Source organism: Rhopalosiphum maidis, chromosome 1 (assembly GCF_003676215.2).
Source record: "Rhopalosiphum maidis isolate BTI-1 chromosome 1, ASM367621v3, whole genome shotgun sequence".
In the NCBI taxonomy this organism is placed as follows: domain Eukaryota; kingdom Metazoa; phylum Arthropoda; class Insecta; order Hemiptera; family Aphididae; genus Rhopalosiphum; species Rhopalosiphum maidis.
Window position 1 is genome coordinate 25,013,096 of NC_040877.1, and position 17,999 is coordinate 25,031,094.

General features: G+C 28.7%; 1 protein-coding gene across 1 annotated transcript; it reads right to left on the minus strand.

Moving 5' to 3' along the window:
• Positions 1-6,331: 6,331 nt before the first annotated feature.
• LOC113560533 (myophilin) lies at positions 6,332-16,900 on the minus strand. Its single transcript, XM_026966462.1, has 4 exons — positions 16,618-16,900; positions 7,753-7,889; positions 7,147-7,351; positions 6,332-7,054 (listed from the first exon to the last, which is right to left on the minus strand). Exons 1-4 carry the CDS (start codon positions 16,669-16,671, stop codon positions 6,884-6,886), a joined length of 567 nt encoding a protein of 188 aa, XP_026822263.1. The 5' UTR covers positions 16,672-16,900; the 3' UTR covers positions 6,332-6,883.
• Between the last annotated feature and the right edge of the window lie 1,099 nt (positions 16,901-17,999).

The following is a 17,999-nucleotide window of genomic DNA, read 5'->3' on the forward strand; positions in this document are numbered from 1 at the left end:
AACAATCGATCGGAAATAGTTCACAGATGATATAATTATATATTATACATTTATCATTGTATAGTCCGCGGAAATACCCGACGTAGGAACGCGTATAATATATTAAACTCACTGATTTTACATAACTACTTAAGTTAAACTGTGTTGAGCTAATTTCGGTATTACTAGAGACAGAGCACGGACGGTGAGCAGCGGTATGTTGCCCGAGCACGTTTTCCGGCCACTCGCGGACAGGCGGGTGTCGCGAGTTCGGTCGACGATGCGGTCGATCATCACGACGGTCGGGCAGCTTTCGGTTCGTGTGCCGAACGATGGTGGACGTTGACGACGACGAACGGCTAGCGGTACCGCGTGGGCAACGATCCCGCCCCGGCGGTACACCGACTTGTATGCGCATCAGATGGCGGCGCAGTCGGCGACTCGTCACGGCGGAGACTTTTTGGCACGAGGTGAGTGACGGTTTATTGTTTCGAGCTAGGAACACGGACGTCGGCGGCGCCGGACCCGTGGAAACCGTGCGGACGACAGACGCGGCCGACTGCGGGACACGCCTTGCAGTGGCGAGGGGGAGAGCACAATTATCTTTTTCGTCGCGAGGCGAATCGAAGACGGGCCGGGTCGCGTCCATCCGGTGGCCGCCGATTCCGCAGGCTCAAATCTTCGCTCGTCAAAGAGTCGCCGTCTGCACCGCCGTCTGACGCGCGCATGACGTCGCGCACTAGCCGCTCGCCGTCAACCATCGCTCCCGCGGCCGAAGCTGTCGGGCCTCGCCTTGCCGTCCAGTGGTCGTCGTACCGTGTGTCCGAGCGAAACGATCTCGTGTCACTCGTCTGCTCGTGGGCCGGTCCGAAAACGTTGCGGAGGTGACCAGAGCCCAGAGGCCTGTAACACGTTGCATTTTGGCACCGAATCGCCATCTCGTATCCCTCCCCCCCGCCTAGTTTCGAGTCGTCCTGTCGATGTTTTTTTTTCCTTTTTTGTTATCATTGTCATTATTGTTTTCTTGTTATACTTGTTCAAATTTTCATTTTTCTTTTTTTTTTCTTTCAACTGTTAGCCCACATGGCAAATTTTTTTCCGGATTAATTTTTCATCTCATTATTTCATTGTGCTACTTACCAAAATTTTTTATTCTATTTTGTACAATGTTTGATTTATTAAAATGTATTTTATAGCCCATATGGCAAATTTTTATTCTGAAAATAATTTTATTGTTTCATTTGTTTAAACTTTTTAAAAACGGGAATTTTTACGCATAATCACTTATCGACAAAATCGATTTTTTGATTTTGCTGTAACTCAAAAACTAATCATTGTAAATACTTTTCATTACATTTTCGCTAAATGTTTATATTATGATTAAATTTTCAAAATATTTTGACTTTTTTAAGCTACTTATATAAACAATTGAAATTTTCGACTTTTCTAAGTTTTTTTTCTTAAAATTTGGCTATCCAAAAAATCTTTAAAATTTAATACAAGGTTTATTATAAGTTGTACTTATCGTAGTAAAAAAAAAATCAAAAATCGTTAGTCACAATTTTTGTTTATAAGCATTTAAAGTTCAAATGTTTAAGAAATATATCAAAATCACGAAAATTTGCAAAGAATTTTGAGGTTGAAAATTCATAAAATTTTCGTGATTTATACTTAATGTTCAAAAATCCAATACTAGGTTATCCATAAGTTTTCCTTCAAGTAACTGTAAAAAAAAATTCCATTGTCAATATAGAAAACATTTTATGAGCGTATGAAATTTAATTTTGTACAAAATCGCGTAAGATAACGATATATTACAATTTAAATATAGATAATAATATAATATATTCAACTAATTATCATTGACTGACAAATTATCTCCGTTCAGAATCGTTTTTCGTAAGCAATGATACCCGTCATTGTATTCAAATTTAACACATCCATTATAGTGACCAGTGACCTACTCTCCATTTCTACTATACAGCAGAGCGATACCCACTTTTTTTTTATTATTATTATTATCCTAATCTTATTCTTATTATTAATATTACTATTTTTATTATTGTTATAATTATTTTATTCTTATAATAACTTTTATTTAAATTGTGCGTTTATCGGTGATTGCACTATTGGGGTTTCGGCGGTTTCTTGTTATCTGTCACAGAACACTATATCGGTCCTGCATGTGTAATCGCTAATGAATCAGGCATAAAAGGCCCGGCGAGACGACCAGCATTGATATTCACCGTCTGTTCTCCGTCGTAGGAAAGGCATGAGGTATCTATATTTTTTTGTCAAAGATTTTTTTATATTTAACATATTATGTTGCCTGCACATTATATTGCTTGTACTCGTATTATTAAATAGTGATTTATCCATACACTCATACATTTGACATCTTCTTCTTATATATATTATTATAATAAAACCTGAAAATTAGTCACGTTCACAATACCTAGGATCGCAGCGGTCGCATAGAAAAAAGGTCTAGGTGTGTGGTCACCGCAGTCAAGCGATTGATTATATTAATTACCCATTATTATTAACCAATTTTTTTTTCCATAGTCTATACAAATATACAAATATTATGGCTATAGATATATTTTGCATCAGAAAAAACTGATGATAAACAAATTCACTACAGCAAATGTTGCGTTTCCAGCGTTCCGTTTCAAATAAATAGAAGGAGTATGCTAAAAAAAAAAAGAAAAAAGAAGGCGGACTCCGTTCCCTCACGTCCACCCCCAATTCAAGCACTGATTCCTGGCACTGCGCGCAATCGTATACCTAAAAAGTTAATACGCGCTCGTATTCCATATTAAATATTTTGTTTTAAATTAAAAAATTAAATTTATATTGAAGTACACAAACCAATATTATTTTATTTGTTATTTTGCGTCTCGAGGCAACTGCCTTTGTTGCCTCTGTAGTAACTACGCCACTGATTTAAATGTATTATGGTTACACTAACAAACTGTAAAGAGAATTATGGTAAAAAATGAACGACAAGAAAAACGTCTAAACAGTTAACACAACGTCTATATTCTATAGCATACTTAACCACTTAAATATTTCTAGCGATAAATATGTCAACTGTTTAGTCATAAGTGTAAACTGTTATTTACCAATAAAAACCGTCTAGAATATTGTATAATGTAGACCATTGGCGTACGCAGTAAATCATAATTATATGCACGAATTGACTTTTTTTTTTAGTCATCGTTTCATAATTTGAAAAACTCCCTGACACCCTCTCTGCGTACGCCACTGACGTAGATATATTTAAAAATTGAATTATAATAGGCGAATATCTACTAAATAAATATGGTATAAAAGGTGTAATGCTTTTATAATTATTAGTTTTTAAGTTAAATACTGTATTAAAAAGGGACTGTTATTTTAAAATGATATCAAATGATTTACTAAAATTTAATATTTAGATTACATATCATATATACCTATATATATTATATTTTATATATAATTTATAAACTACCATTTTCAATATTTAGTTTTTTGAGAAATGCTTAGTTTTGTTTTTGATAGTTTTAAAAAGTATTCATGAATACTTATTTTTTTACCAGTACCTACGTCATTATAAGAATAAGAATTTTATTTAAAATCTTGAGGGTAATAGGATATCTATGTATAATAAATTAGAATGTTAATAAAATATACGAGGTACTTAATTTATAAAACAATATACATTTAAAAAAAATAATAATTTAAAATACAATAACAAATGGTTTTAACGATATTTACTTATATTAGCTAGGTTTAGTTAAGGTAACCTTTACATAAATGATTTACCGTCTGTTTGCAGTAATTCCTCAGTCGAAAAGTTAATGTTCACCGATAACTCTAATTTAAAAATTCTTAATTGCTGCCTTGGTCTAACTTGGAGTACCTATTATAGAATATAAATCATTGATATGGGCTCATAACTCGACTAATAACTAGTTGACAATTTTCAGTATAAATTCCAAAAGAAGATAGTTTTCTATTTAAATTTACCCATTTACAGCCTTTCAGATATGAGTGATATTAGTGATAAGTAACGATTGTCATAAGTAGCGAACTTTATTTATATTTAGCCATATGGGCCATATGAAGATATAGACGTGACCACGTGTTATTATCTGACGTTTTATTTATTTATGCAGACATGCAGTGGCAAATTTAAGGGGGCACACTTTCAGTTATATTCTTATATTATATTTGTAAATCCTAACATAAAATCATACATTTTGTGCTTACAAAATTATATATTATACATATATAATATGAACAATTTTGTGTTTATCCCTCCATTAAAAAAAAATCTTAGTTCCGCCATTACATTTATGATATTTTTAATAACATTATTGAATTTCTTGATTTATGAGATTGGCATTTGTTTGCATAGTTATTTGATTAGAAATTCAAGTTTATTTTTATACCTTTAAAAAAAAAAATAATTTGCACCAATTCTTGAGTAAGTAGATGATTTTAGAACTGAAAGCTCAAAAAGCTAAAAAAAGATCATGACTCGATACAATTGATATAAATTATATTTAACAATATGCGTAAATCTATGTCTAAAAGTATTGACGAAGTTCATGATACGATAAATTTAATGGACATTAAAACAAACTGCTTTGAACAATCTGTTTTATCAAATGATTAAGATAACCATACTATAATATTTTCTTGTATGGAAAATTTAAAATTTCTCTGTTCTAACGAAAAAATATTATTAAACGGTACATTTAATCATTGTACAAAATATTTTGCAAAGTTATTTATTATTCATGGTTTTAAAAATCAAAATGATATACTATTAGTTTTTGCTTTGCTTCCTGACAAAATAGCCATTTTTTTTTATTATTATTATTATATTATTTTGTTGGAGTTAGTACTATCATTTTTAAGAGAATATCTAAATTTGTAGGATTTTACCATTCTCCCTTTTTTCCGAAGAACTTTTTTTATATAATTAAATATGTAATGACTTCAATTTTTTTTTCACGTCCAGTGAATGTTTTAGAACGAAAGGCTTATTTTTATCTTCTTACTAAAAACTATTACTTATTATTTGTGCCACATTATTATATGTTAGTACCGAATTAATTTAAACTATATTATTATTATATATATATATATATACATATATAATTAAACAGTAATATAGTAGTGTTTAGTACCTACTTATAGTATATTATTATATTACTATAACTAGCATAATTGGGTACTTCCGAGTAATTATATTCATAATTTCAAATAATATTAGAATAAAGTAGATAAGTTGCATAGCTAAAGAGGGCCCAGACAATGAGAGTAAGATATTCAAAGATGGTCCTTTTAAATCGGACTGCAAACGTCACAAATCTCAATACATACCAAAAAATTAGGTTGAATGTGGGCTGAAAGCAACCAAATAGGCCCACGCACGTATAGAAATTGAGAGCCTCCCTCCGCTTGTTTGGAAGATCAACTGTATGGTGCATACTTTTAGTAAAAATAAGAAATAATGACAAACGAAGTAGTAATGATAAAACAGATTCTATAATCGTCAATTTTAAATAAAAAAATAAGTTAAATATGTAACTGATCTGCTGTACAGTAGGTAGGTATCGAGTGTAACACGTCATTATAGTTGACGTGTTAAATTTGAATTCAGTATAGATCATTATAATCGAATAATATGAGCGATAGACCTGTCAGACTATATTACCAAGTATATTTTATAGTGTTTATGCCTATTTAAAGAAATCTATTATGTTACTATAAGTAATAGAATAGGCGTTGTACAATATAAATAATCAATAGCTTTAACATAAACAGACGTTTTATCTGAAAACATTTCATTTGAAAATATCATTGTGTGCATAAAATATAGTATCGTATGCAAGTTTCAATTCCTAATAAAAATAAGTTTTTTTTTAAATACAATAAAATAACTAAAATCGTTGATTATTGTAAAATCAATACATTCATCGCTCCGTTTAGAATCTATAAAATTCTATAAAAGTCTACAAGTTATATAAATTGTATACAAATATTTTTAAATTTATTTAATTTTTATCACTGAAAGTTGAATGACTCAAAAATACCTCATTGAACATATTATTACTAATATACTCTATTAATATAGATTCCTTAGGAATTTATTACCATTCAATACTTTGAGAATCTTTAAGCCTTTATAAGACACCAGTTAAAAATAATAATTATCCACTATAGTATATAACGTATACACGTCCAATTACTGCACACTGCAGTATATAAATTATTATATAGATAATATATTTGGACCTATATTAAGTAATATATTTTATAGACTGGTATAATACAACAAAGCATAAACACACAATTAAAATAAATAATAATTTTTTTATTCAATGTTAATTTAATAACTTAATATATAGATCATTCGAGTATTAAAAATGTCCGAACAAATGCATAAACCTTACATGGGAATAATATATATTAAACAAAATAAATATTTCAACTATGTACCAAGAAATAAATAAATAAAAATAATGAACTTGTTAATTTATATAGTTTAATAATTATTAAAAAAAAAAAAGACGAAAATTTCCAAAATATCTTCAACGCGAAAATTTGTTTCATTATATTGTTTTCAAAACTTTAACGCGTATTATAATAACAGAAGATAGTTTATGCCCAAAGTGAAATTGTAGATTGTTTGTGTAAAATATAATAATTAAGTTACACCTATATAAATACGTAATAATACTGGTGTTATGGAATGGTTATGACAAGGTAGGAAGTTTAAAATGTTACGCTGGAATGTATGAGTATGCTTGCTACTTGTGTATAAAATCTGAGGATATTGGGAAATTCGGCATCAGTTTTGTATATAAATTTGGGCATGGAACAATGTGGAGGGTAAGACGAGCCTTTACATATGTCTTGTGTTTCCAAAGTTAAGTCCACTTTGATTTGCTCCCTTGTTGGATCCGTATTGCAGACTGATGATAGTTTGGCCGGCTTTAAGTTTGTCTTCGCTAAAGTTGCGAATATTTTTCTCTGCTTCTTTCGGTCCAATACTTGGAGCACCGAATTGACCAGCCTATATAAAGAATATAAATATTATTTAAATGGTACATTTTTATTTCAGTATCTGTAAATGTATTAATAATCAAAAATAATTCTCAACTTTACCTTTCTACCCAATGACTGCAAGCAAATCACCACAGAGTTCAAGTTTTGGCGTTCCCATAAATCTACAGATTGAAAGGTTTCTTGAGAAGGTACGCCGATCGATACAGCCACAGCCAAAAAGTTATTAATGTTTTCCATACACTTAAAAGCCATTGTACTAGTGTTCACTTTCTTAACGGATCCGGGAATTAGAGTGTTAACCAATCTACGGGAAATAAAGGAATATTACATAAAAATTCTGTGGAAGCTACATAAAAAGACAAATAATAATAAATAAATCTATATTTTGAACACAAATATATATTAGAAATTTATGGAAAAGAAAATGGAAATATCTGTTTCATTGCGGGTATAATATTAATTATATTGGAATATTCCATATTTTTGATTAATAAAACTATAGTATAGAGTATAGTAAATTATTTTATAATATATTATATTATATTATGTAAATAAAATAGGTACATACAATATTATTAATAAAAAAAAAATGATTAATCTAAGTAAAACAATATGAAAGTGACGAGAGATCTTTATGAAAAATTCAAGGATATATTTTATCAGTTCGAAAGTAATGTTTCATTTATTACGTAGAATATGACTCACTGGCATAATACTTGTCCGTCCTTAAGAACTTCAAAAAAGTTGTCGGGATCGCCAGATGTGTTCAATGGCAAACCAGTGACGCTGCTCACCCACTCTAAACATTCTTGAGCTAGCTCTTCACTGTATTTGCTGTTGATCTATAAAAAAAAAATGTTTTAAAGGTTATTTCTCGAGGCATTAAACAAAATATAAAACATATTTTAAATGCTTTAAATTGTTCCCATTGTTCTCACGACTTTTATTTAAATTTACAGCTATAGTTAATACTGATAGTAAATAGAACCAACTAAGAATATAAAAATATTCTAATGAACTTAACCTTTTAATTAGTTTTTATCTAATTTAAATAATTTCATCTATAAATAATAAACTCAATAATGTTATTTACAGACGTTCGTTAATTATTTCAAAAACTATGTAGGTATAAACATTTTTACTATTTATAATAATTATAACTCTTTAAAATTACGACAAATATTATTAATTTTATATTCCAAAGCAAAATATTTCAATGCATAAAAATTACGATTAATTGAAACAACATTTTTTTTATTAGTATATACTATATAGCAATATAGTACTTTATAAATATACTTATAGTGATAGGTACAATATCGATATTTACATCGTGTGTCCCAAGGGAGACACATCTTGCAGTTTGGGAACCGTTGGATTAGGTATAAAGTGGATTAAAATAGTGGCACTTAATACATGCTACGTAGTGTTGGTCTGCTAGTTTGTGCATAAACAATTTTAAATATTTATAACTAATTAACAACTTGTTCAAAATTAAATTATTAGACATTGAAACACTCCGAAAAAATATCTAAAAAAATATATATTACAAAAATACCTATTATTTTTTAATGACTAAATGTTTATAGTTTTCGAAATATTGGTGTATCTTATATTATAGAAACCATCATACAGTACTATAACTCATAATAGTAAAATATTATTATAGTGTATAAATATATTGATAAATAGTTTTGATATAATATTATATATTTCAACATTTGTATTAAATAAGACACTATATTTAAATTTATACATATTATACTTTTCATTAAGTTATTCGTCTATAGACCAACTATAAAATTATTTATTAATATCTACTTTATATATTTTGATTTTATTTATTAAAACATCGACAACCAACGATACTTAAAAATTACTGAAATAACATAATGTAATCGTATGTGAATAATAATTTATGATAATATTTAATATATTTTACAACAGTGATATATTATTATGAAATCGACATAAAACATATATATAACTGTTTAATGAATTCCTAATCTATTTCCTATATCATTTCTGTAAGCTTGTAAATTAAATAGTATAAACAAATATATTTCATAATACTGTTATTTAAACATAATATATTATAATAAATTGTAAAAATTATGTTATATTTTATTTTATAGATTTGTTGTTTGATAGTATTACTTACGGAAATTATATTTTTTCAACATATTATATTCACTCATATATATTATTGATATTTATTTTAAATAATTACTTAAATAATATTTGTATTTTGAAAACATTCAACCAAACTAATTTTATTTTTGGAACACAAAAAAAAACCAAGATACAAATTACAAATGAATACTATAAGTATCTACAAGAAAGTAAAAAAGCATAATTCAAATTAATTTTTAACATCCGAATAAATAAAATATTATCGTTTCATTTAAAAATTTAAACAATATAATTAATGGGTTTATCTCCACTTTATTGCTTGAAACATTTTGGTATAGTATACTATTACAATTAACACATTGATATCAAGTATTTTTATTCAAGTATTTTGTTTATACTTATTCCTTTTAACTACGGCCAATGGACAATATACTTTATATTCAAGTGCCCAATACATTTCTCGAGAATATGCTGAACGTGGAATAATTAGTTGCTGATGTCATCGCTATAATCAGCCAACAAATATTCTTTCCTACTGTTTATTTTTTAAATTTCTAGCCATCAAGGTTCAAGAAGGAAGCACGTATATCTATAAACATTTATATGCGAAATCGTGAGTACACAACAATGGAAAATTTGAGAAATAATTATTCAAAACATTTAATACTTATATTATAGTATAGATATACTATAACAACACTGTTAACACTACAATGTTATTAACTATAATTTTCTATATAAATATGACATGATTAATTGATCTATCTACAATATGTTACAATATAAAAACATATTATGACTATGAAGATTGAATTTTAAGTTCAATAGAACTTTTAACAGATATTTTATAATAATGAAAAATTAAAACAATAATAAGTGTATTTTATTTAAAGAGGACGTAGTGTTTATACAAATTGGTTTAAGTTTTAAATGTGTTACTTTTAATGTTATTAAATATAAATAATTATTTAAAGTAGTACACGCCTTACTAGTTTTAAAAGCTATCATCGACAGAGTAGTCATTTGATAATATAATTTTTAAGACATAGTTTATAAGAATCATATTTTTAATCTTCATTTACTATTTTAAATTGTTTCCACAATTAATCTACTGAGGGTTATTGTCTCTAAAATTGTTTGACAAAAGATATTTAAAAGATTGTTCTCTAAACTAATGGCTGCTTTTGGACTGGAAAGCAAAATAGTAGCTAAGCCTAGATTTATCAAAATAATTATTTCACTTGATAAGTATTGTATGTGCGGTAAACTGATAAACAAAATTAATAAGACGTTAAAGATTGTGTGTAATCGAAATATTGCTATAATTTACGATAAAATAACTACCATAAGAAAAATATAAATTCTATAAGTAGTTTCCAGTTGTCATTTCTAGGTATGTCTCCCTTTAAGAATTTGACGAATTTAAAATATGACCCAATGATATTGGTTGTTATTACTTTTTTATTTTTTTAAATTTTGCATAAAGAGTTATACATTTATAATATAATAGGGTAATACCTAATATAATAATAAAGTATAATAATAATATACGGACTAAGATGGAAGTCGATATAAAAGAGAAGTAAACACGTAGTTATAGACACTAATAGAATTTTTTTTTTTTTTTAAAAAAGAATTTGTATCTCAACATTTTTTTGAAAATCACACTCTTCATCTCACCACTTATAAAATTATATTCCGTATAAGTTAGGTTATATCATAATATACATCAAACAGATTTTATCATTTAACTTTTGTTTTTTATATTTTCTATATTTTAACAATTAATAAGTCTAATGTTAGGGACTTATAGGAATTTGCATTTTCTTCAATAATCATCCAAACCATAGCTAAGTAATAAAGAAATTTGTTGCGTAGTAATAGAAGTCTTTTATTTTGTATATTTTGCATATTATTCAGATCGCTTTTCCTTATAAGTGCATGTTTTGTTATATTTGTATTTTAAGTACATATATTTCACATATTTTATTTTAAAAAAAAATCTTGGTAGATTAGAAGGTCACGAAAATCCTCTAATAAAAAGCTTACATACATACCCCTTCACTTCCTGGAAACCCCTGTCGAAGGCTCAAAAGAAAGTAGTGTAAAAACCTTTTAACTTAATAATCCCATAACTTAAATTCCAAGTTAAGTGCTATTAGTGAGTAGTGGGTGGCTCCTTAAGTCCCTATTCACGAAATTCTAATAATGTTTTTTTATTCTCATCTCACACATACTTATTGTGCTTAATTGTATAAAAATTGTATATTACAAAAAAAAAAACAATAAATAAATAACAGAGAATAATATTTTATATATACTATAGAATATTTCATATGCATTTTCTAGAAATAAGAAAAAAATGATTAAATATTAATTATTAAATAATCTATCTACTGAGTGTTTTCCAAATTATTTGTGTTGTGAAAAACATAAAATCGGTTGATAAGAAATACGCCGAATACGGTCAAGTTGGTATTATATTTGTTTTCGTCTTGTGTTAATATAGTTAGTATAATAATTAATAATAATAATATACCAGTAATAATTCTAAACTAGATACATTTTTTTTTAATTAAATTAAAAATGCCTTATTAAATAATAATAAATAAATTTGCAATTTTTGGTTTTTAATGAAAAATAAAATATTTTCAAGAGCATAAATGATATTTTTCAAGGATATAAATGCATGCATATTTTAAGGTTTCTTAGAGAATGAATTCCTTAGCCTTACAATAATAACCAACCACTTTTGTCAAGGCTAATTGTTTCAAATGTTTTAATAATAACAATAAAAACTGCTTAACAATCTGTAATATGTACAATCAAATGTTGTGCAGTTTAAAAATTAATGATTAAATTTTTAGTAGTGTTTTTGTACCCCACAAATAAACATTAATTTATTTAGAAAAGTATATAATTTAAAAGATGAAATACAGTGAAAATTAATAAAAGTTGATAATTTTAACTTAGTCTATACCTTTTTTAAGTTTAGATTATAAAGTAAAAGCTCAGGTAAAAAAATAATCTTGTATTCCTGGTTATATTCTCGTACCTAATCTTATCAGTAATCATACTTAGTCACACAATTCCAGGCATTTGATTTTCAAAAACCTATTGACCTATAGACATACAACATGTGATAGCGAGATGGCAATGCATACAAGCAAAAACCAATCGACCCACATTAGCCATATACGGTATCTTATTTGAAAAAGCGACACGACCATATATAGAAGAAACACAAAGATGAATCATCGATTGATACATGAGGCCATCTGTTTGTACAATACATGTATTGGAATCAAGGATTTCGTCAAAAAAACCCCTTCATCACATATAATTGGTTATTATAATTTAAAAATATTCAGCTAAATAAGGAATTGCAAAAAGAACTATATCGAATAGTTTAATTATATGTAGTTATAAAAGTTATTTCTTTATAGTATTTTATCTAATTATAAGACTTGTCAACATAATTACCTTTCCAGAATCTGATGTGAGAAATTACACGTGTTATTAATGTAGAAAAAAAATATTAGAATGAAATCTTTATGGCAATTGTACGTTCATTGTGTGTTAAAATGAATTATATGTTGTGCAGATCAAAGATATATATACTAAAATAATATTAAATATCTAACTAACATTACAGATATTAGTCTCAAAGTCTAAATACAAAAGAAATAAACTCTCGCTCGAGCTGAAAAATGTATGTAAAACTCACACATTTAGCTTTATAAATTAAAATTATTATTTTGAAGTTATATTATACCGTCTTAAACATTTTTAAAATCTCAACTAAAACACATTTATTATTGCCACACTAATAATTTTTAAGAAAAATAAATCATACGTTATGGAATATTCTGAAACATATTGTTAAGATAATATATTTAATGATTATAATTGTGGTTACATTTTAGTCATTCCGCATATAACAATATACATTAGTAATAGGATTATAGTTTACAGGTTTATCTAAAAAAAAAAAAAACACTTAATAATAAAAACATTATTTTTCACATGGAATGCTAAACGGTATGACGACGTACGTATGCGTCATGCATCGAAATTGAATACGACCGTTTAGTTTTTAGTGTTAACGAAAATTGCTCTACACGACTACACGATTATAATTTACAACACTTATACTTAACTTTTAAAAACTTAATCAACCGAGACAAAAATTACGATCATAATTTCATATATCACAATTTTATTATTTATATCTCTATTACATTTATTTTATACAGACTAATTAGGTACAACCATGACGATAAACGTGAGACAGGGAAAATATGTAGAGATTTAAATTACACCTACGCAATGACTTTTTAACTTCGGTATGTCGAGCCTGTCAAGGAGTTATTCTAAAAAGACGTGTTATCTTTGTGTTGGAAGGAAAAACCGGTTCGGTCTCTGCTACAAGCATAATATTATGTTAGTGTAGGTGCAGTGGAATTATCTGAAAAGACGTATTTTAACCGACATTTTATCAGTGAGGTATGTTAGTCGTCTCTTGATTCTTGAAGATACAGTCTACCAATACACTATTATATTTTATTGTATGGAATATTGTTTTGTTAGCCAGTAAATATTGGATAGACATTTAAACAAACCATATTTAAATAGAGCAATACTACTAATTTGTATTAATGGGTTAATGTTGAAGCTTATAAAAAGAAAATTACGTAATTCCACGTAAGTGAATAATAATAAATAATAATAATAATAATAATAAAATATACGTGTACAATATAATGAGTATAATGAGGTTATAACTATAGTGCCTGGATTTATATGCAAATGTATATTCTTCTGCAATTCGCCCAGAATAATTTTGATATTTAAATACCTTAACATTTTTATTTATAAAAGACCCAAACTTACGAATGTTCTGTAAAAAAATTGAGGATTTTCTACATTGAAAAAAATCGATTGTATATAATCACTGACGAAGTAACATTATGTGACTAATGTGAGGAACTGTTAGTTGAAGTTATCTCGTTTTAAATATGCGTCAATTGTATCTAGTGACGTGGAATGAAATTTTTCCAATTAGAAAAGCATGCTTCGAAATGATCGTGGAAGTTTTTAATTAGAAAACTTAAAATTGATTGTTATTACTTCATGGTGGTAGTCGTCATGTAATAATAATTTAATATAAATAGTATAATAGGTACTTTTTCATAAAAATAATACTATTCTGATTTTTTTTTTAATAGACTTTTTCGTACATATATTTAGATTTATCTAATAATTTTACTCAAAGTCGTAAATGTTATTATTATTATAGCATATTTATGATATGAATCTGTATATATCATGGATTTCTATCGCATATAAATCCAAGCCCTAGCTATAATACTTATATCAATAATAAGTAATAAGTAATAACTATTAATTATTTACAAAATTACAACGAATACAGACAGTTTGGAACCGTAATTCGCAAGTACCTACCAATTAAAGTAGTGTATGATGTGTACAGTTTAGTAATTGAGCTCCGCTAAAAAAATATTTCGTCATTTTATTTTCCTTTTGTGAACATAAGTTTCTTGTTAGATTTATCTAGTTGTAGATCACATTAAAAAGTACGTATAGCACGTGGTGAACAAATAGAATCAATCAACTAACGATTATCGGCGCACAGGAATTTTAGTACCATCGAATTTTTATTCATCATACCATAACAACATTTGGTATATATCTAATAACTTATAAGTAATTAGTAATAATAAAGGTATTTTGAAATCACGTGTCTTGAATTGTGTACAATATATTATGAATAGTCTAGGTAGAGGTAGTATTACGTATTGTGCATAATGTGTTTTATTACTTAAAGTACGAGCTTTACAAAAGTTATATACCTAATATATAAAAAGAATGTGGTTAGAATAATTTAGAATCGATCGAAAAACGAGTGTAAAGTTTAAAGTTCTATTTTCGTAGTTTACTAATGGAAGATGTGAAATAATTCATTTAATTGGATTCAGCTCGATTATCAGGTTACCGCAATGTTTATTTACGGGTTACGAGTTTACGACAAACAATACCATAATCTAAAAACAACATTATACTTTAATACTAGATGCGTATGTTATATAATATAAGCATACACTTATTAAATTCGATATAGTGTGTTATTTCGCGGAATATTTTTTCCATCATTTTCAATTAGAAACATGCAACGGCCAACAAAATAATAATAAAATATAGTGCATACGCAAGCTAATTTACCCACAGCGACAGTATGTAAACACATTTAATTAATTGGATTTGCCGGAACGAGCATGGACTTCGAGTTCTAGGTGCGTTTGACCTATATAATATAAAACATTTTTTTCCTTGCACAACCCACAAGCGCCAGTGAGTAGGGAAAAGGGAGAGACGTTGTGTGACCCGCTCTTGCCACAGTGGCATAACAATAATATTTATTATCAAACGATCTGCCGTGGATGCTAATCTATTTATTATTTATATGTATAATATTATGTACAATTTATACCTATCTATATTGTACCAACGAATTTGAAACCTTGGAATTCGGTATTGGTCGGAAAACAAAAAATTCGTCATACTGTTGCGCGTTCTTTTGTTACACTGTTGAAATAAAACTTGACTACCTACCAACCTTGGTTGTGATTTACAATAATAGATTTTGTTGGTAAAATAACGATCAATCGCACCAGCAGCAGTGGGGTTCCACGAAACACGATGTCCTGTAGGCTGTAGTAATTTTTACAGTATATAAATGTCCTGCATCATATTGCACTAGAGCTACAGAGATTATAATACGATAATGCATACGCGCACATAAACTCAAATTGTCTAAAAGGCTATAATGCCAAACAGACGCTACAGGTTATCTGCACACTGCAGTGTTACAACCTTCGATTTTTTGCGAATATGTTTTACACGAAAATCGCAACTGACGTAGACTCGAAAAGTCGAAAGTTATAGTATTTAGATATCCAGTACTATAGTAAAACGTATGGTTATACTATTCAGATATTAAATGATTCAAACGGCGATTACAGACATTACAGTAATGTTAATCATCAATATCATCAAACACAATAATGTTCATAATAATATTATTACGTGTACGGTGTAGGTACAGTGTAAAGGACGGCACTTGTCGGAATCGAACAGGTGCTCTAGATGCACAGTGGTTACCTAAAATTAACGTTTATTATAATAATATAGCAGCTGCATAATATTATAGCTTACGCTGTATAAGGTTGTTAACATTCAATATCGTGATTAAACGTACCACGAACTATCGACACGGAATTGAATGTCGTGCGTTCTTATGCTCGCGGAACGTAAATCATAGTAAAATATAATAATTATTATATACCAATGAACAAGGATAGCCGATAGTAATAATTAAAAATGTATAAAAAAAATAATAAGTCGGGGGTTACTCACTTTGCGTTGCGCTTCGGCGGCGAAACCAGACTTGGTGGCTCTGTTATTGGCCATTTTTGGTAGAGAATCTATGGGATATCGGAATGGAACTGAGCGAAATTAGTCGTCGTCGACGAGTGTATCGCTAATTGTTAATTTATGCACGACCGTGATCGACGGTTATTAATTTTATAATATTGTGCAGCACTCGGTGACTATACTACAATCGAAGCAGAGACGGACGAGGTTCGTACAAGACTGGTCCAAGATAACGACTGATCGGGCGACGGGCGTCGGCGGTGGGTTGTCGAGTGTGAACCGGACTGTTCTGTACAGTTTTATTACGTACGTTGCGAGCCGAACCTTACCGACGACGACGGCGACGACGGCGACGACGACGATTATAACTACCGTGGCGGTGGCGGCGGGGTAACACATTGCACAGCAGCCGCCCGCACGGGATACGAGTATACGACCATTATATTATTTTTATTATTTCTATTCTGTGGTGCGACCAATGACCATTATTATTATTTAATTATTACAGAATACAGTTATTACTGACTACGTCTTCATATGTTATGTCTTATGCTCTTGTAGTCTTGTTTATTTGTTAAATTAAAAATATACCTAAGATATTTACCTATTGTCAAGTCGAAGTTTATAACTTTGTTTGTACATCGGCTTTTATGATATTATTTCAATTTTTCTGCGATATACCGATGTACAAATATTTTTAAATTGTATTACTGGATTAGACTACGACTACCCGAGAAAAAATGTAAATAGTACGCTGGCATCCTCTTAAAAGGGCACCCACCATCAGTGTTGTCTCCATTTTAGAATGTACAAACGTTGAAACGAATAACATAATATACTTTATAGTATATAGCAAATTTTATGTTCACAATAATCCGCCAATTCACTATGTGATTTTTAAAATAAATAGAATGAATTGATCTATTATCAAGAGAATTTCAGAAGCTTCTAATGAAATGTTGATTACGAAGTACCTAAGTTATGAGGATTTAAAACTGTATATTTTTTTAAATTTCAATAATATGATCGAATAGTATCCATATTAGGCGGAAATTTAGTTGAATCTTTAGGGGGCTATAATAATCCAATGTAAAGTGATCCTGCACCCCATTTCTGTACACAAGTATAACATATTACATTCAATTTTTTTTTTGGGGGGGGGGGGTCTATTGAAATACTTGGGGGGCTAAGCCCCCCTATGTCCTCCCGATGTCCGTCTATGGTAGTATCCATGATAGGTAGGTACCCTAAATAATAATCTTTGATTTAGATTTTACAATACATCAATTCGAATTAATTTTAAAAATAACAGAGTAAAATGGATTATTGTGAACATGAAATTGGTATATGCGTTTATAAGACGG

Excerpts from the sequence above, each read along its gene's own strand:
- LOC113560533 (XM_026966462.1), bottom strand. The coding sequence starts at position 16,671 with ATGGCCAATAACAGAGCCACCAAGTCTGGTTTCGCCGCCGAAGCGCAA. Across the intron at positions 7,890-16,617 it reads CCGCCGAAGCGCAACGCAAA|ATCAACAGCAAATACAGTGA; the intron begins GTGAGTAACCCC and ends TTTTTTTTATAG. Across the intron at positions 7,352-7,752 it reads GACGGACAAGTATTATGCCA|ATTGGTTAACACTCTAATTC; the intron begins GTGAGTCATATT and ends TATTTCCCGTAG.